This window comes from Callithrix jacchus, chromosome 12 (genome assembly GCF_049354715.1).
Source record: "Callithrix jacchus isolate 240 chromosome 12, calJac240_pri, whole genome shotgun sequence".
Lineage (NCBI taxonomy): Eukaryota > Metazoa > Chordata > Mammalia > Primates > Cebidae > Callithrix > Callithrix jacchus.
The window spans coordinates 90,524,983-90,544,608 of NC_133513.1; the positions used below are offsets into that span (position 1 = coordinate 90,524,983).

General features: G+C 48.4%; 1 protein-coding gene across 1 annotated transcript; it reads left to right on the plus strand.

Annotated features, from left to right (window-relative positions):
- Positions 1 to 295: 295 nt before the first annotated feature.
- On the plus strand, positions 296 to 5,778 carry MARVELD1 (MARVEL domain containing 1). The gene is made up of 2 exons (XM_002756499.7): positions 296 to 2,517; positions 4,829 to 5,778. Exon 1 carries the CDS (start codon positions 431 to 433, stop codon positions 950 to 952), a length of 522 nt encoding a protein of 173 aa, XP_002756545.3. The 5' UTR covers positions 296 to 430; the 3' UTR covers positions 953 to 2,517; positions 4,829 to 5,778.
- Positions 5,779 to 19,626: the final 13,848 nt, after the last annotated feature.

The window sequence follows — 19,626 nt, forward strand, 5'->3', positions numbered from 1 at the left end:
GCGTGCATGTGGGCAGTGCTGAAGCCCGCATCGGGCTGGGGGATTCGCCCCGCCCTGGCCCAAGGACGAAGGAATCCGAGCTGGGGGCCTGGCGCAGAGGCGAAAGGGGGGCGCCAGGGTGGTGAGGCAGACGGAAAGAGAGATGGCAGGAAGCCGGGAGGAGCGCGCGGGGGAGGAGACCGCCGAGGGGAAGGGAAAGGGGCGGGTTGGAGGGCTGAAGAGCGGGAGAGGGAAGACGAGGAGGGCCGAGGGGAGGAGAGAAGAGAGGAAGGGTGGGGAGAGGAGGAAAGGAAGAGAGGACTAGGAGGGGAGTAAGGCGAGGAGGCCGCGGCGGGCGCAGCAGGCACCTGGGCCGGGCCGCCCCGACGAGCAAGGCGCCGCCATTCCGCTGCTCGGGGCGCCGCCGCCGCCGCCGCCGCGCCCGGGGGCCATGCTCCCGCCGCCCCCGCGCCAGCCGCCGCCCCAGGCGCGTGCGGCCCGCGGCGCGGTGCGCCTGCAGCGGCCCTTCCTGCGCAGTCCGCTGGGCGTGCTGCGGGTGCTGCAGCTGCTGGCCGGCGCCGCCTTCTGGATCACTATCGCCACGAGCAAGTACCAGGGTCCCGTGCACTTCGCGCTCTTCGTGTCCGTGCTCTTCTGGCTGCTCACCCTGGGCCTCTACTTCCTCACGCTGCTGGGCAAGCACGAGCTGGTCCCCGTGCTGGGCTCGCGCTGGCTCCTGGTCAACGTGGCGCACGACGTGCTGGCGGCCGCGCTCTACGGCGCCGCGACCGGCATCATGAGCGACCAGATGCAGCGCCACAGCTACTGCAACCTCAAGGATTACCAGCTGCCCTGCGCCTACCACGCCTTCCTGGCGGCCGCCGTCTGCGGCGGCGTCTGCCACGGCTTCTACCTGCTCTCGGCGCTCTATGGCTGCGGCCGTCGCTGCCAGGGCAAGCAGGAGGTGGTGTGAGCAGCCCGCGCCCGCCGCGGCCGGATCGGGGCGGAGGACCCCCGGGAGACCAGCGCCCCCAGTCCCTGCCGCCGCCCCGCGCGGGTGCGGCCTGGCACCCTCCCCCTACCCTCGAGCGTTTCCACTGTCGCCCGCGCCCAGGGACCCTGACGCGCAGCTCCCGCCTGACTGCCTTGCCGCCGTCCCCGCCGCCCAGAATCCCGAACGCCGCGCCGGACGCGCCGTCTCCAGGGACCAGCGTAGGGCTGCGATCCGAGGGGCGGACGCACGCTCGCAGACTAGCTGCCCCGAGGCCAAACCTCGCGGTTCCAGTTCCCTTCCCTGCTGATTCTAAGACGTGGACAGGCGCCGCGTAGATCCGGGGGAGGCTCCCAAATTGGAACCAGGCTTCTGGCTGCCCCCTTCCCTCCCACCCCGCGGTCGGAAGCGCACCCCCTTCCCCGGCCCCTCGTCCAGCTGTAAAACGCTGGAGCTGGGCCGCGGGCGGAGCTGAGAACAGGCCTTGGCTGATCCTAGGATGACCGGCGAGTTTGTTTTTAGCTTGGGATTGTGCGGGCGTCCTGCGAAGCTCCTTCCCGCCTGTCTCTCGGTGGTGGGATGTCTTGGGGTGGGGCCCATCGGCCAAGGTGGGGACGGATAGGAGGAGCCGGTGGGCTGTACCCTTATACTTCTAGAGTCTCCTCTTGCCTCTGCCTACTCCGCCTTTGTCCTTCAAGGTTTTTTTACAGGCCAGTCCCAAACGCACGCTAACTGACCTGGCCTCTCCGTGACACAAGGGTCTTCCCAGCCTTCCTTACCTGCTTCTGCCGCCCCTCTCATCTTCCCCCATATCTGTTTGCATTAGGAGCCCCACAACCATGGCGGAATATTAAGGTGAACCCCACCCCTTCTTACAGATGGGGACCCAGAGCCTGCTCTTGGGAACAGCCAGAGTAAGATTGGAATCGGGACTCATAGCCCAGCGCTGTTTGCATTGAAAGGGTGGGTGAGTCAGGACCCCTAGCTCAGGAGCCGCCTCTCGAAAAGGGGGTTTCAAGGCCAAGTTGATTTGTCAACGGGGCTGTCTCCCCTTCTTGGAGATGCTCATTAGCTTATCAAAGACTCTGAGAAGTTTCGCTGTTACAGAATTAATTTAGTTTACAGTATTAGCTGCTCCTGGGCCTGGAGCAGTATTCCTGCCTGGAGGTTCCCAGCAGCCCTGTGCTGTCCCGGCTCTCATTCATGCCTAAGGGCTCAACCCATTGGTTGTGTTCCGTTTGAAGATTTGGGGAGATCCTTCTTTTTCTCTTCCCCAGGGAATTTCTCTAGCAGAGGGAGGGGACCCACCCCAGTGAGGAAGGAGATTACTGACCCTAGCCAGAGACCTGAACTAGGGAATACGAACATTCCTTGACGTTGTTGGAGAAATGAAGCCAGAGTTATTCAGATGGTTTTCCCAGTCTAAAGGAAAGTCACCTGCAAGAGATCCTGGTGCTGACCTGCAGCAGCTGGCAGGGTGGGTCTCGCTTACCAAAGGGAAGAACCACTTTCTGGCGCTGGGGTGACCTGCTGGCTGGGCCTGTAAGGTAAGATGCTTCTTGGTTTTCTGGAAGGGGTCATGGTCATTTGAATAAAAAACACAGAACCAGGCCGGGCGCGGTGGCTCAAGCCTGTAATCCCAGCACTTTGGGAGGCCGAGGTGGGTGGATCACGAGGTCAAGAGATCGAGACCATTCTGGTCAACATGGTGAAACCCCGTCTCTACTAAAAATACAAAATATTAGCTGGGCACGGTGGCGCGTGCCTGTAATCCCAGCTACTCAGGAGGCTGAGGCAGGAGAATTGCCTGAACCCAGGAGGCGGAGATTGCGGTGAGCCGAGATCGCGCCATTGCACTCCAGCCTGGGCAACAAGAGCGAAACTCCGTCTCAAAAAAAAAAACAAAAACACACACACACACACAGAACCTATTTATTTTCCAAAAGTTAAATGGTTTTTATTCAGAACAAGTTGGAGAGGTGACAGTAATAATCACAATATCTCCAGAGTTGTGAAAATTCAACCTTTTTGCTAAATCCTTCAATGGTCTGCTCTTTTATTTTTTCTTTCTTTTTTGTTTTGTTTTGAGACAGAGTCCACACCAGGCTGGAGTGCAGTGGTGTGATTATGGCTCACTATATAGTCTTGACCTCCTGGGCTCAAGCAATCCTCTCACCTCAGCCACCCAGGGAGCTGGGACTACAGGCACCTGCCACCATGCCTGGCTAATTTAAAAAATTTTTTAGAGATGGGGCCCCGTTATATTTTGCTTGCTGGTCTTAAACTTGTGGGCTCAAGAGATCCTCCTGTCTCAGCCTCCCAAAGTGTTGGGATTACAGGTGTGAGCCACTGTGCCTGGCCAGGTCTGCTGTTTGAAAGGCTCACCTTCTCTGGATTAGAAACCAGAAGAGCGGAAGAGGCCATGTGTTTTTGTGAGCTTGTTTTTAAAGCTTAGGTGCTTTAAAACAATATGTTCTATTTCTCTGTGGAGGTTATGAAGGTGTAGTTTCAGGATGTGTGAAGCATGGATGTAGTTCTAGGTCTGTTGCCATCAGAGCACCTATGTAGCTCTAACTATGTGATTGGCACATCTCAAAGCATTTTACAGGTGTCCATTGATTCTCTCAATAACCCTACTGAGGTGAGTTCGAATGTCATTTCCATATTCCTAATGAGGAAAATGAGTCCCAGAGAGGTTAAATACCTTGCCCAAGGTCTCCCAGCTAGTGAGTGGTAGAGGTAGGATTTGAACCCTGGCAGTCTGGCTTCTTCATGACCAGGCTATACTCTATATAGTAGGGTTTCAATATGTGTTAGATACTGTTAATGTGGCTATTTTTAAAATTGTGGTACAATATACATAAAATTTACCATCTTAACCATTTTTAAGTGTATAGTTCAGTGGCATTAAGAACATTCACAGCTGCGTGCAGTGGCTCAGGCCTGTAATACCAGCACTCTGGGAGGCCGAGGCTTGAGACTAGGAGTTTGAGACTAGCCTTGGCAACATAGCAAGATCCTTTTTCTACAAAAAGTTTTTTAAAATTAGCTGAGTGTGGTGGTGTGTGCCTGTGTTTCCAGTTACTTGGGAGGCTGAAGTGGTGATCGTTTGAGCCTAGGTGGTTGAGGCTGCAGTGAGCCATGTTCCTGCCACTGTACTCCAGCCTGGGTAACAGAGAAACTCTGTATCAAAAAAAAAAAAAAAAAAAAAGAAAGAAAAAAAAAGAACATTCACATTGTTATGCAGCCATCATCACTACCATCTATCTTCAGAACTTTTCTGATCTTGTAAAACTGAAACTCTGTACCCAATAAAATTGTGGGGGTTTTTTTGTTTTCTGTTTTTTTGTGTGTGAGATGGAGTCCCGCTCTGTCACCCAGGCTAGAGTGCAATGGTGTGATCTCGGCTCACTGCAACCTCTGACTCCCGGGTTCAAACCACTCTCTTGCCTCAGCCTCCCAAGTAGCTAGGACTACAGGCACACACCACTATGCCCAGCTAATTTTTGTATTTTAAGTAGAGCCAGAGTTTCACCTTGTTGGCTAGGCTGGTCTTGAACTCCTGACCTCAAATGATCCATGCACCTCAGCCTCCCAAAGTGCTTAGATTACAGGTATGAGCCACCACACCCAGCCGGACTTGGTTATTTTTGTTGTTTCTTTCTCTCCTATGGGAAATTCTGGAACACTGAGCCCTAAGTCCCCTGAGTCCTTCAATGTTTCAGTTAGGCCGGGTCCCACTGCCAAACTCTAGGAAGGGTAACGTTCCCTCAGCCCCAGCTGCTGGTGCAGCAAGAGCCTGCGGTGAGACATTTGGGGTGCCTAGGAAGCCCATTGACTTTGATTCTCCTGTTGCAGGTTTCCATGTTGCTGAGGCCACAGAGAATACCAGAGCTGGTCACACTGACTGCTTCCAGGGCCCGCTGCCCTGGGCTGGCAACACTGTTCTGGCCTGGGCCTGCAGAAGCTTTCAGAGTCTTCACTGACAGTAGCGGGAGGTGGGGAGAGAAATGACCTCTGTCTAGTAGTTTCCTTTCCACATCGTGCAATGGAAGATCCCAGATGGGTGAAGATTGATTTTGCCTTAACCCAAGAGAATTCCTGTTCTCCTTGTGCTGTGGTTTGGACACAAGATTCTGGACACCTGGAAATTAGCTGTATACTCCTGGACCCTAAACAATGGGTTTGACTTCTAGCCTTTATTCTTTTTTTCTTTTTTCAGATCACCATCTAAGTTATACCTTTAGCTCAGGTCCAGCCTTCTCAAGATCTCCCTCTTAGCCCCCCAGCCCCTGGTGCTGTCTGTGGTCAGGTGACCTTACTTAGGAGCAGATATCTCCTTGGCCGCCACGGAGCTGCATCCATCCACATGTGCCTGTAGCATTCCAGAGCTCACTGCTCTTAGATGTGCCTTCCCACTGGGCTTCCAGCAGCTCTGTGCTCCCTTTGTCTGCCAGGTATGAGAAGGACGTGTAAGACCGCCACCACACTCACCCTCCCTCAAGGCCCTGTGCCATAGAGGTGGCCACCTGACCTGCCCCCAGAATTTTTGGATAGTGGAGGCAGTCACATAAGCCTCCCTCTTTGGACACCAGGACTCAGTCCAGCCCAAGACCACTCTGGGCAGCTCTCATCCTGGTCTGGGGCCATTTGCAGACTCAGGACAGGATTTCTGCAGTGTTCTATAAAAGCCAAAAGAGAGAGTGGGTTTGGGAAGAATGAGGGTGGCTGGGGAGAGGGGACCGATGTGCCTCATTATTTAGTGGTGATTCCTCATACGCTTTTCTGGATAAAGTTTGGTTGTCTGCTTTTGGTGTGTGTGTCTTCTGTCCTGGTCCTCCCAGTCCATCTCATTGAGCCTCACACCCTGCTGCTGGCATCGTTTCTGCCTCTTTGGCTTCCTCTTTCCCTTTAGGAGGGAAAGAGAGTGAGTTCACAGATCTCCAGTGCAGTTAGGAGCATGGACCAGGGGTTGTCTGAGGGCAGAAACCAGAGGGAAGAAAACTGCCTGTGTCCCTGACAGAGGCTGGAGGGAGTTCCAGAGGCTTTTGTCCCTGCTCTCAATGGGCCCTCTGTTAGGGAGCTCCATTGCCTCTCATTCTGGGCACAGAAAGACTGTGGTTGCCGCTAGAGGGTCCTGTTCTAATCCAACCCCATCATTTTACAGAAGTGGAAATGAAGTTCAGGGCGTGGTGGCAACCTGCCTGATGCTACACAGCTGATTAGGGGCAGAGCTGGGGTCTCCTGTAGCCCAGGCCCTGTGTTTTTCCCTCCACGCCACTGTGGCCTGCTGTGGTGGTGTCTCATGGGCCACGCCCCACCTGTATTTCCCTCGATTCCCCAGAGATTCTTTGCCCAGCAAGTTGCTGCCTGCCCACAGATGCCCTGGAAAGGGTGTGAGGCAGAGTTAAGAGGCTTTCTCCCAGGTTTCTCCTCCCTGTGCCCCGGGCCTGACATCTGCAGCCAGGAAACAGGATTCTACTAGAAGATTTCAAAACTCACCTGGAACAGCTCCAGGCTGGGATCTCATGCCGTGTGTGCCACACCCACTGTCTTCAAAGAGCCTTTCCAATGCCTGCGTGCACAAACATACACACAGGCACACACACCCTCTTCATGATTTGGTTTGTGATTGGAGAGTGGGTGGAGGAAAACACCATCAGCTGTGAGGCCCCTCCCCTCCCCTCCTCTTGCCTCTCCTGTTTGTGAATTTTGGGCAAAGTAAAAAGTGGCTCTGCTTTCCACAAAGGCTGGTAAGCCCCTGCTCTACTCTACTTTAGTGGTGGAGCGTTTTGCAGTTGAAATATGCTTCTACCTGCATTGCCCTATTTGATCTTCCCTGTAGTCTTGTTTTTTCCAGATGGAGTCTCTCTCTCTCACTCAAGCTGTAATGCAATGGCACCATCTCAGCTCACTGCAACCTCCATCTCCCAGGTTCAAGCAATTCTCCTGCCTCTGCCTTCTGAGTAGCTGGGACTACAGGTGCGCATCACCATACCCTGCCAATTTTTGTATTTTTAGTAGAGACGGGGTTTCACTACATTTGCCAGGCTGGCCTCAAACTGATCTCAGATGGTCCACCCACCTCGGCCTCCCAAAGTGCTGGGATTACAGGCGTGAGCCACTGCACCCAGCCCCTTCCCAGTAATCTTATAGGTTGGCACTGTTGCCCCCCCGCCCCGACACCTCTCACCCCGTTCAGTAGAGGAATTGGAGCCCAGAGAATGGAAAGGCCTTATCCATGGTCACACAGCTGACTAGTGGTAGGGCAGGGACTGGAAGGCAGAGGTTTCTTTAAGCCCTCTGGTCCTTTGGCAGGCTCTAAAGCTTAGTGAGAGGTTGGTTTTCCCTCCAGGAGACCAGGTGTTTAGGAATGGCCGAATCTGGCATTTCCTGCTTAATGGACTTTGAAATAAGACACTGCTTCTCAGGGACATAATGAGCTCCTTTGAGTGGGAAACCGCAGGGGTTTATGTCTATTACTTTTCCTGCTTTTCTATGGATGGAGGTGGGGTGGTCAGCAGTAAAAAATGAGAATTAATAAATAAACATTTTCAGGGGTAAAAGGAAAAAGGAATATGAGGAAAGTTTGGTTAGCATTATTTACATGTTTTTTGTTTGGTCACAATAGCTATTTGTAAAATAAAGTAGTAATATATATCCATGAAAATATAATACCAACATGTACCATCAAAACATGTAAGCAGTATAGATGTGTAAAAAGTAGAAAGAAAACCTGGGCCAGGTGCAGTGGCTCATGCCTGTAATTCCCAACACTTTGGGAGGCCGAGGTGGGCAGATCACTTGAGCTCAGGAGTTTGAGACCAGCCTGGCCAACATGGCAAAACCCTATCTCTAAAAAAATATGAAAAAAATTGGCTGGGCGTGGTGACATGCCCGCAGCTACTCAGGAGGCTGAAGCTGGGGAAACCTCTTGAGCTTGAGAGGTCGAGGCTATAGTGAGCTGTGTTGTGCACCCCAGCCTGGGTGACAGAGTGAGACACTCAAAACAACAAAAAAAAGACACAAAAAGAGGCTGGGATGGTGGCTCACGCCTGGCCACTTTCTTCATTGTTTATAACTATTCAAACATTTATGGATGTACCCGTGCACACACACACACAGACTCTTCTACAACTTGCTTTTTAAATGTAACAATAATACAGCTCTAACTCTCTGTGTCCATGGAAACAGTAGTCAAGGACTGCAAGAATTCTGTGGGCTTTCTGGAACTTTGCTAACTTTCTCACTCTGGTTAACTGTTAGTCCCTTGGCTGTTCCCTATAGAGATCTTCATAAAACCCTTAAAAAAAGCGGGGTGGGGGGGGTCCTTTTCTATCAATGAGGAAACCAACAGGGGAAGTGATTCCTTAGGCCTGTGCCCTTTCTAACCCCTATCCTGAGAGTAGTGAGAATGGGTGGGAGCCCTGGAGTGGCTGCATCCCACTCCATAGCCTGTCTCGGGGACAGGAGCCCCAGGGACCAGGGTTAGTGGGGGCAGCTGGAAAGAGATGAGGAGGGCCTGAGACATTCTGGGCCTTGTGGGGCAAAGTATGCTGGGGAGCTAGTCAGAACCCAAGAAGAGCATTTGGAGACGGCCAGCAGGAGGTCCGTGGGATCCACCCACACCAGCCTCAATAGCCCTTGGAAATTCCAATCTGGTTTCTAATCCGAAGGCCCTTCTGCCCTCCCTATTCCAAGGCCTCATGGCCTCATTCCTTCTTTTTTTTTTTTTTTTTTGAGACCAAGTCCCATTCTGTCACCCAGGCTGGAGTGCAGTGTGTGATCTTGGCTCATTGCAACCTCCACCTCCTGGGTTCAAGCGATTCTCCTGCCTCAACCTCCCAAGTAGGTGGGATTACAGGCACATGCCACCATACCCAACTAATTTTTGTATTTTTAGTTGAGATGGGGTTTTACCATGTTGGCCAGGCTGGTCTTGAACTCCTGACCTTAGGTGATCCACCTGCCTTAGCCTCCCAAAGTGCTGGGATTACAGGCATGAGCCACTGCACCTGGCACCTCATTCCTTTTGAACTGGGTGGCTGTTTGGGATCTGGTAGGCATCAAGGCTGTTCTGTTCCTTCACTAGCACAGATGGGGACAGCAAGCTGATGGAGGCCAGAGGCAGACCCTCCAGGCTTCATACTTGTCTGTCCCTCTAGCTGGAGGCAGATTCTCCTTGCTGCCATCTCCAGGATGCCTGAATGGGGCGCCCTGACACCCAGTTGTGAAGCACTTCTGAGTCAAGGCTGGGAAGAGGGAGAAAGGGAACTAACTTTCGGAAGGACCATGAGCCAAGAACATAATGGGTGCCTTATATAACATCTCTTATCCTCTCATTCCCACCAAGTAGCAGATATCCTCATTTCACAGTCGTGGAAACAGGCTCACAGGAGTAGGCTAATGTTCCCAGGGCACTTGACTATGTAGTGACTGAAACAAGTTTCAGACTCAGGTCTGTGCTACCACACCACCATGCTGCTTCAAAGATTTCCCAGCAGACGAACTTTTTCCACAACCATCCAAATACTTTATCCAAACTTCATCTGAGTTTTGAAGTATTTACATCTTGAGCTAATGTGGGAAAGAAAGACTGTAAGGAATAGGCCAGGAGGCTGGGTGCAGTGGCTCATGCCTATAATCCCAGCATTTTGGGAGGCCACGGCGGGCAGATCACTTGAGGTCAGGAATTCGACATCAGCCTGGCCAACATGGTGAAAGCCTGTCTCTACCAAAAAAAAAAAAAAAAAGTCAGCAATGGTAGTGGTGGGCATCTGTAATCCTAGTTACTCAGGAGGCTGAGTCAGGAGAATTGCTAAAACCTGGGAACTGGAGGTTGCAATAAGCTAAGATTGTGCCACTGCACTCCAGTCTGGGTGACAGAGTGAGACTGTCTCAAAAAAAAAGTAGGCTGGGAGTGGTGGCTCCCACCTCTAATCGCAGCACTTTAGGAGGCTAAGGCAGGGGGATTGCTTGAGCCCAGGATTTTGAGACCAGCCTGAGCAATGTAGCAAGACCCCATCTCTACAAAAAATAAAACAATTAGCTGGGCATGGTGGCATGCACCAGTTGTCCCAGCTGCATGGGTGGTTGAGTGAGACAATTGCTTGAGCCCAGGAGGTTGAATTGAGGCTGTAGTGAGCTATGATTGTACCACTGTACTCCAGCCTGGGCGACAGAGCAAGACCTTATATACATATTTTAAAAAGTTATTACAAATCTGAATTTCTTTCCAGAACTTCTCTCTTCCCAGGTTGGGATGAAGTTAGGTAGTTACCTTTAGGTATAATTAGCTCACTGTGCCAAAGTCACTCTCCCGTCCCCTGAAGACAGTCCCTCTGTCCACTGGATGTGAGAAGGGTATGTCAGACTGCCCACCGGCCCCTACTCCCTCTTGTAGCCCTGTGCCAGAGGTATGGATACCTGACCTGACTCTGAACTCTGAACACTAAAGCCTCTGCCTTTTGCAATCTTGTCCTGTTCTCTGTTCTGTCTCCTTTTGTGTGTCTCAGGCAGTTAGCATGACTTGTTCTAATTTTTGGGTGAGCTCAGACTATGATGTCAGCAGTGAGCTCTATCTCTTATTAGCTGTCTCGTCTTAGGCAATTTATGAAACCTCTTTGCCTTTCAGCTTCCTGACTTAGTAAACGGGGATAATATTAGTACTTACCTCTCTGGGCTGTTGAAAGAGCTTCGTGAGATGAGGTGTGTCTGGCAATTCAGTCAGTGCAATTCAGCTCTCAGCAGCATATGTTTGTTGGGAGGATTTCATAAGATGTATGTAAAATGCTAAGCTCAGTGCCTGAACTGTAGTCACAGTAATAGTAAATGCTCATAAATGTGAATTCCCTCCTGCCCCCTTCACCCTGGGTCTCCCTGCACCTGAGGAATGATAATCTCACCAGCATAGGCTGATCCTTCTTTCTCTTTGGTGTCTTGTGCTCCTTTTTTTCTTTTTTTGAGACAGTCTTGCTCTGTCGCCAGGTGCCAGGCTGGAGTGCAGTGGCACGATCTCGGCTCTCTGCAACCTCCGCCTCCCAGGTTCAAGCAATTCTCCTGCCTCAGCCTCCTGAGTAGCTGGGACTACAGGTGCGCACCACCATGCCCACCTAATTTTTGTATTTTTATTAGAGATGGGGTTTCACCATGTTGGCCAGGATAGTCTTGATGTCTTGACCTTGTGATCCACCCGCCTCGGCTTCCCAAAGTGCTGGGATTACAGGCGAGAGCCACCTCGCCCAGCCTCTTGTGTGCTTATGTTAATTTCTTGAGCATTTTTTAAAAAGATGGCACAGAGGTGCTGAAATTACTGTTACTTTCCTAAAGCTGGGGTCCTTTTCTCCAGACTCTCAGGTCCTTCTTTGCTCTCCTTTCTTCCCTTTTGCAGTTCCCTGACTATGCCTCTTCACCAAGCTGTACCCCCTTCTGCTTTCCTTTCAGCCTAGAAAGAGGACTCACTCTTCCCATAGAGTTTTGAGGGTTTCCAGTCCATCTGGGGAGAGTTGCCTCAGGTTCTCAGGTGTTAGTAATGGCAGGTTCACAGATTCCCTTCATTGTATGTTCACAGGATCTTCCATGATTTCATTCAAACCAAAATTTTTCCAGGCAAAGGGGACATTTCCCAGTAACAGTTAAGTACTTGGCTGCCCTAGCTGTTGCATATCTGGGTATTTCACAACCTGACTTTCCTCATTTCCCTGGTGAAGTTGGTTGTCAGCTTGTTGCCTTCTCCTCGCAGCTATTCCTAGGAACCAATGAACTCGCTGGGTTTGTTTTTTCCTTTTTTTAGACAGAGGATCTCCCTCTGTTGCCCAGGCTGAAGTGCAGCGGCGTGATCATGACTCACTGCAGCCTCCAACTCCTGGTCTAAAGCCATCCTCCTGCCTCAGCTTCCTGAGTAGCTGGACCTACAGCTGCATGCCATCACGCCCAGTCCTATTTTTTTCTCTTAAGTGAATCACCTGGCTTAAAGTGGATGTTTTTTCTCTTAAGTGAATAACCTGTTGGTGACATTATTGTTAATTAAAGACATTAATAGTAATAAAGTTTCCACAATATCACTGTACTCTTGTAATCACAGTTCACAAAATGTTCTTACATTCATAATGTTATCTTATTCTTCTATCAACAGATAGATGGTGTAAATAATAACCAGATTTGTACATGTGACTCCAAGAGGTGAAGTGGTTGCCTAGATGGTTACTTTTTTAAAAAAATTGATTTATTAGGGTACTTGATGTACATTAAACCCAACATATTTACAGTGGACAATGTGATGAATTTTGACATGTGGATACACTGGTGAAACAATCATCACCATCAAGACAGTAGACAGGCTAGGCACAGTGGCTCCTGCCGGTAGTCCCAGCACTTTGGGAAGCTGAGGTGAGAGGATCACCTAAGGCCAGGAGTTCAAAACCAGCTTAGGCAACAAAGCAAGACTTGGTCTCTGCAAAACAAAAAAATCCGCCTGGCATGGTGGCGCATGACTGTAGTCCTAGCCAATACAGAGGCTGAGGCAGGAGGATCACTTGAACCCAGGAGTTTGAGGTTGCAGTGAGCTATGCTAGCTACGATTGTGTCACTGTGCTCCAGCAAGACCCTGTCTCAAAAAAGAAAAGAAAGAAAACATACTCATAATGTCCAAAAGCTTCCCTGTGCTCTTTGTACTCCCTCTTCTTTCCTTCCCATCTCCCCCACACCAGGGAACCACTGATCTGCTTTCTGTGATTAAAGAATTCTAGAATTTTATATAAATGGAATGTATAATATGTGCTCCTTTTGGGAAGGGTGGTATCTGGCTTCTTTTACTCAGCTTAATTATTTTGAGATTCATTCATGATGTTGCAGTAATGATAGTTCGTTTTCATTGCTGAGTGTCACGCTATGGTATGGGCATACTGTAATTTGTTCAGCCTGTTGATGGACATTTGTGTTATTTCAAGTTTATGATTATCGCAAGTACAGCTGCTTCGAACATACATGTACATGTCTTTGTGTGGACACATATGCTTTCTCTTGGGTAGATAGCTAGCAGTGGAATGGCTCATTTGTGTGGTAGGCTTATTGTTTTCATTATTATTATTATTTTTTAATTTTTTATTGGATTTTAGGTTTTGGGGTACATGAGCAGAGCATGCAAGACAGTTGCGTAGGAACACACATGGCAGTGTGCTTTTCTTTCCTTCTCCCCTTCACCCACATTTGGCATTTCTCCCCAGGCTATCCCTCCCCACCTCCCCCTCCCTGTTTTCATTATTTTAAAATTATCTATATTCCAGATGAAATCTGCTGAGTGTGTGTGTGTGTGTGAGTGTGCGCGCGCGCGCATGTTCTTGCTTGGCGTTTGTACCAGAGTGGGTGATTCTGGACTCATAGACTAAATTAGGAAGTTTTCTATACTGTTCTATGTTCTGGAATAGTTTAACTATATCATTTTTAAAAATGGGTTATGGCCAGGTGTGGTGGCTCATGCCTGTAATCCAGCACTTTGGGAGGCCAAGGCAGGCAAATTGCCTGAGGTCAGCAGTTTGAGACCAGCCTGGCCAACATGGTGAAACCCTATCTCTGCTAAAAACAGAAAAATTAGCCAGTTGTGGTGGTGGGTGCCTGTAATCCTAGCTACTCGGGAGGCTGAGTCAGGAGAATCGCTTGAATCCAGGAGGCAGAGATTGCAGTGAGCCGAGATTGTGCCACTGCACTCTAGCCTGGGCGACAGAGCCAGTCTCTGCCTGCAAAAAAAAAAAAAAAAAAGAGTTCTATAAAATGTTTGTCTATGAAATAATCTGGGCCTGATGCCTTTTAGGTTTTACATTTTTTTTTCTTTTTTAAAAAATTCTTTCAATTTTGTAAATGGAAATTGGTGTATTGAAGTTTTTTGTTGGGTCACATACTGCTTTCCCATTGGTGATATATTTATTCATGTTGTCTGTCCCACTAGGCTGTAAGCTTTTCAGGAAAGAATTCCAGGCTCTTGATCTCTACAATCCCACAAAAGGCACATGATATGCAGTCATTTGGTGGAATGAGTAAATGCTGATGGCTAGCTGCTATAACAAATATACCCCAGCATTTCAGCAGCTTCATATAATGAAAATCTATTTGTTATTCATATACAAATCTATTTCTTCCTCACATCATTGTCCACTGTGGCTACTCTGGGGCAGAAGGGAGACGCTTCACCATAAGGTAAGTCAAGGACTCAGGCTTCTTCCACCTCTGTAGTTCGGCCATCTGCTTTGCATTGAGCTTGCAGGTTAGGAAGGAGAGGCAGGAGGAGGTTTCCTGCCTCCTGCATACCTTGATCTAGAAGTAACACTTAGCACTCCCACTCACCTCCCTGGGAGGAACGGGACCTAATGTATATGCAGGGGAGGCTGAGAAATGTAGTCCCTGGACGTGCAGCTGCTGCTTAGCAACAACTCTATATCATGGTAGGGGGGCACAGGACTTTTTGGTGGACACTTAATCGTCTCTTTCAAGGGAGGCACAAGGTTTTATTGCTGAGGTTTTCATTGCTTTGCTTTGTGATACTCTTTTAGTGCCAGTGTTTGATGAATGGTTGTTTTCATGGCTGCCAAGAGCTGTTGAGTAAGAATGTAACTTCAGACAGTCATTTCCTTGCTGTGTTTGTCCAACAACCACTGTCTCACAGCTGGAAAACTCATTACTCATGAGTACAGTACTTCTTTCCCAGGTACAAGAACATAAAGATATACTTATTGAACACTTTATAGGGTAATGACACTGAACTGTTAATCCAAAAATGTACACTGGTTAAATGATAAGTTTAAATACTAGAGAAAATCCAAATATTAAGGAGAATTTAAAGATACATACCAGTCAAATATTTTTTCATTTGTCTATTCATTTTTTTCTCTTTTTTTGTTTTGTTTTGTGACATCTATTCATTTTTGAAATGGAAAGCTAATTCATGTATCACAAAATTTCACATAACATAAAATTTCCCAGTTTTATTATTTATTTATTTATATTTATTTGTTTTGAGTCAGAGTCTTGCTCTGTTGCCCAGGCTGGAGTGCAGTGGCATGATCTGGGTTCCTGCAACCTCTGCATCCTGGGTTTAAGCGGTTCTCCTGCTTCAGCCTCCCTAGTAGCTGGGATTACAAGTGCCTACCACCATGCCCGGCTAATTTTTGTATTTTTTGTGGAGACGGGGTTTCACCGTGTTGGCCAGGTTGGTCTTGAACTCCTGCCTCAGGTGATTTGCCTGCTTCGGCCTCCCAAAGTGCTGAGATTACAGGCATGAGCCACTATGCCCGGCTGCAGAGCCACTTTTTACTTTGCATGAAAGTCATAGACAGGAGAGGGAAGAGAGGAGTAGGGGAGGGGCCTCGGCAGCCAAAAATTCCCATTTTTAAAGTGTACAAGTCAGTGGTTTTCAGTATATTCGGAAGGTTGTACAACCTTCACCACCATCTAATTTGAGGACATTTCCATCACACCAAAGAGAAACCCTGTACCTGTTAGCAGTCGCTCCCGGTTCCTCCCTCCCCCAAGTCTCTGGCAACTACTAATCTACTTGTCTCTATAGATTTGCTTATTTTGGCTGATGCAGTGGCTCATGCCTTAATCCCAGCACTTTGGGAGGCCAAGGTGGGCAGATCACCATCTCTAGTAAAAATACAAAAAAAATTAGCCAGGTGTGGTGGTGGGTGCCTGTAATCTCAGCTACTTGGGAGGCTGAGGCAGGAAAATCGCTTGAACCTGGGAGGTGGAGTTTGCAGTAAGCCAAGATCGTGCCACTGCACTCTAGCCTGGGTGTCAGAGTGAGACTTTCCTCAAAAAAAAAAAAAATTTTTTTTTTTTGCTTATTCTGGACGTTTTACATAAATGGAATAATGTGCTTTTATGTCTGGTTTCTTTAACTTAGCACAATGTTTTCAAGGTTCATTCATGTTGTAGCATATATTAATAACTCATTTCTTTTTCTTATTGTCTTGTAACATGATCTCAAGACTCATTTTTTATGATGAATAATATTCCAGTGAATGGATAGAATATATTTTGTTTACATCATTCACTAATCTAATTTTTTTTTTTTTTTGAGGTAGTTTCCCTCTGTCACTCAGGTTGTAGTGCAATGATGTGATCTTGGCTGACTGCAACCTCCGCTTTCCAGGCTCAAGCTATTCTCGTGCCTCAGCCTCCTAAGTAGCTGAGATTACAGGCATGTGCTATCATGTCTGGCTAATTTTTGTATTTTTAGTAGAGATGGGGTTTCTCCATATTGCCCAGGCTGGTCTTGAACTCCTGACCTCAAGTGATCCACAGGCCTTGGCCTCCCAGAGTGCTGGGATTATAGGCATGAGCCACTGTGCCAGCCTCTTAAAAATTTTTTAATTGTAGTAACATACAATTAAAAACATAAAATGGGGCCGGGTGCGGTGGCTCAAGCCTGTAATCCCAGCACTCTGGGATGCCGAGGCAGGTGGATCACGAGGTCAAGAGATCGAGACCATCCTGGTCAACATGGTGAAACCCCGTCTCTACTAAAAATACAAAAATTAGCTGGGCATGGTGGCACATGCCTGTAGTTCCAGCTACTCGGGAGGCTGAGGCAGGAGAATTGCTTGAACCCAGGAGGTGGAGGTTGCGGTGAGCCGAGATCGCGCCATTGCACTCCAGCCTGGGTAACAAGAGGGAAACTCCGTCTCAAAAAAAAAAAGCAAAAACATAAACTTGACCATTTTCAAGTGTACAGCTCAATGGTATTAAGTCCATCCATATTGTTGTTAAACGACATTGCACATGCTTACTGTTCTTCAGCCATCACCAGCATCCACCACCATGGCTCTTCTCATCTAGCAAAACTAAAACTCTGAACCCATTAAACAGTAACTCCCCGTTTCCTCTTCCCTACAGCCCCTGGCAACCGCCATTCTACTTTCTATCTCTGAATTTGACTATGCTAGGTACTTCATAGAAGTAGAATCATACAGTACTTACCTTTCCGTAACCAGCTTATTTCACTGAGCATAATGTGTTCAAGGTTCATCCGTGTTGTAACATGTGCCGAATGTCCTTCCTTTTTAAGGCTGAATAACGTTTCATCTTCTGTGTATACTGCATTTTGTTCAACTATTCATCCATTTATGAACACCTGAGTTGCTTCTACCTTTTGGGTACTGTGAATAATCTTCAAATGAACATGTGTGCACAAATATCTCTTTGAGACTTTGCTTTAAATTATTTTGTGTAGATACTCAGAAGTGAAATTGCTGGATCATATGGTAATTCTATTTTGTATTTTTTTTTTAAATAGAGACGGGGTTTCACCATGTTGGCCAGGCTGGTCTTGAACTCCTGACCTCAGGTGATCCACCCACCTCGGCTCCCAAAGTGCTGGGATTACAGGCGTGAGCCACCACGCCCGGCCCTATTTTGTATTTTTAAAGGAACTACCACACTACTTTCCACACCATTTTACATTTTCATTGACAGTGCACAAGGGTTCCAATTTCTCCACATTCCCACCAAATTCTCTTTTTTTTTTTTTGAGATGGAGTCTTGCTCTGTTGCTCAGGCTGAAGTGTGGTGGCATGATCTCAGCTCACTGCAACCTCCCACCTCCTGGGTTCAAGCGATTCTCCTGCCTCAGCCTCCCGAGTAGCTGGGATTACAGGTGCTTGCCACCATGCCCGGCTCCCACCAACTTCTTATTTTCCATTTTATTTATTCATTTTTAAACAGGCATTCATTGAGTACTTACTATGCCACGGCTCTATACCTAGAGCTGCCAAAAACTGAGGCTGCCAAAATGTTAATTCTCTTTTCCTGCTCTTAGGAACTTAGGAAACAATGGGAGAAACACTGATGTTCAAGAGATAGAATGAAATGCAAGATGACAGATGATGAATAGAGATGGAATCAATGGTAGATTGGATAAAGAAAATGTGGTACAGGCTGGGTGCTGTGGCTCACGCCTGTAATCCTAACACTTTGTTAGGATTAGCCCAAGGCAAGCGGACAGCTTGAGCCCAGACAATTGAGACCAGCCTGAGAAACATGGTGAAACCCTGACTCAACAAAAAAATACAAATATTAGCTGGACTTGGTGGTGCGCATCTGTAGTCCCAGCTACCTGGGAGGCTGAGGTGGGAGGATCACCTGAGCCCAAAGAGGTGAAGGCTGCAGTGAACCATGATTGTGCCACTGTACTCCAGCCTAGGTAACAGAGTGAGACCCTGTGTCAAAAAAAAAAAAAAAAAAAGATGAAAATATGGTATGTATATAACAAGGCCATAAAAAGAATGAGAGCACAGACTTTGCAGCAACACATATGGAGCTGGAGGCCCTTATCCTAAGTGAGCTAACACATGAGCAGAAAACCAAACCTTGCATGTTCTTACTTATAAATGGGAGCTAAACACTGAATACACATGCACACAAAGAAGGGAACAGACACCAGGGCCTACTTGAAAATGGAAAGTTGAAAGAGGCTAAGGATTAAAAAACCACCTATAAGTACACAGGAGACTATCCTATTAACTGAATGACAAAATAATGTGGACACTAAACCCCCATGACATGGAATTTATGTATAGAACCAACCCACACATGTACCCCTGAAATAAAAATAAAAGTTAGAAAGAAAAAAAAAAGAGACGGAATGCCGGGAGTAGTGGTGCACGCCTGTAATCCCAGCACCTTGGGAGGCTGAGGCAGGTGGATCACCTGAAATCAGGAGTTTGAGACCAGCTTGGCCAACATTATGAAACTCTGCTCTACTAAAAATATAAAAATTAGGCCGGGCGTGGTGGCTCAAACCTGTAATCCCAGCACTTTGGGAGGCCGAGGCAGGTGGATCACAAGGTCAAGGTATCGAGACCATCCTGGTCAACATGTTGAAACCCCGTCTCTACTCAAAATACAAAAAATTAGCTGGGCATGGTGGCGCGTGCCTGTAATCCCAGCTACTCAGGAGGTTGAGGCAGGAGAATTGCCTGAACCCAGGAGGTGGAGGTTGCGGTGAGCCGAGATCGCGCCATAGCACTCCAGCCTGGGTAACAAGAGCGAAACTCTGTCTCAAAAAAAAAAACAAATTAGCCAGGCGTGGTGGCAGGCGCCTGTAATCCCAGCTACTTGGAAGGCTGAGGCTGGAGAATCACTTGAACCCAGGAGGCAGAGGTTGCAGTGAGCTGATATTGCACCACTGCACTCCAGCCTAGGTGACAGAATGAGACTGTCTCAGAGATAGATAGAGACAGAGATAGAGATAGAGACAGAGATAGGGATAGGGATAGAGAAAGCGATAGCGATAGAGATAGAGATAGAGAAAGAGAGAGAGAAACAGAGTTCTACGTAGGCACAGAGGAGGGCGTGAGGAATTGCGGGAATGCTTCACAGAGGGCCTGACATTCCAGCTGGGTGTAAAAGGTGAGTGGGAGGAGGCTGGGGGGAGGGAAAGGGCATCTTAAGCTGACAGAACAGCGCATAGCAGCCAGCCTCCAGACGGCTTCCAGGGTAGCCCCAGTTATTCTCCTCTCCTGGGGTTCATGTTCTTCTATGATTCTCCCACACACTGAATAGGACTGACACGTAAAACCAATTGCATGTTGTGAAAACGATGGTGTGAACTGGGTATGGTGCTCATGCCTGTAATCCCAGCACTTTGGGAGGCTGAGGCGGGC

What these genes read in the sequence shown, in the direction of transcription:
- MARVELD1 (XM_002756499.7), top strand. Translation starts at nt 431, where the DNA reads ATGCTCCCGCCGCCCCCGCGCCAGCCGCCGCCCCAGGCGCGTGCGGCC.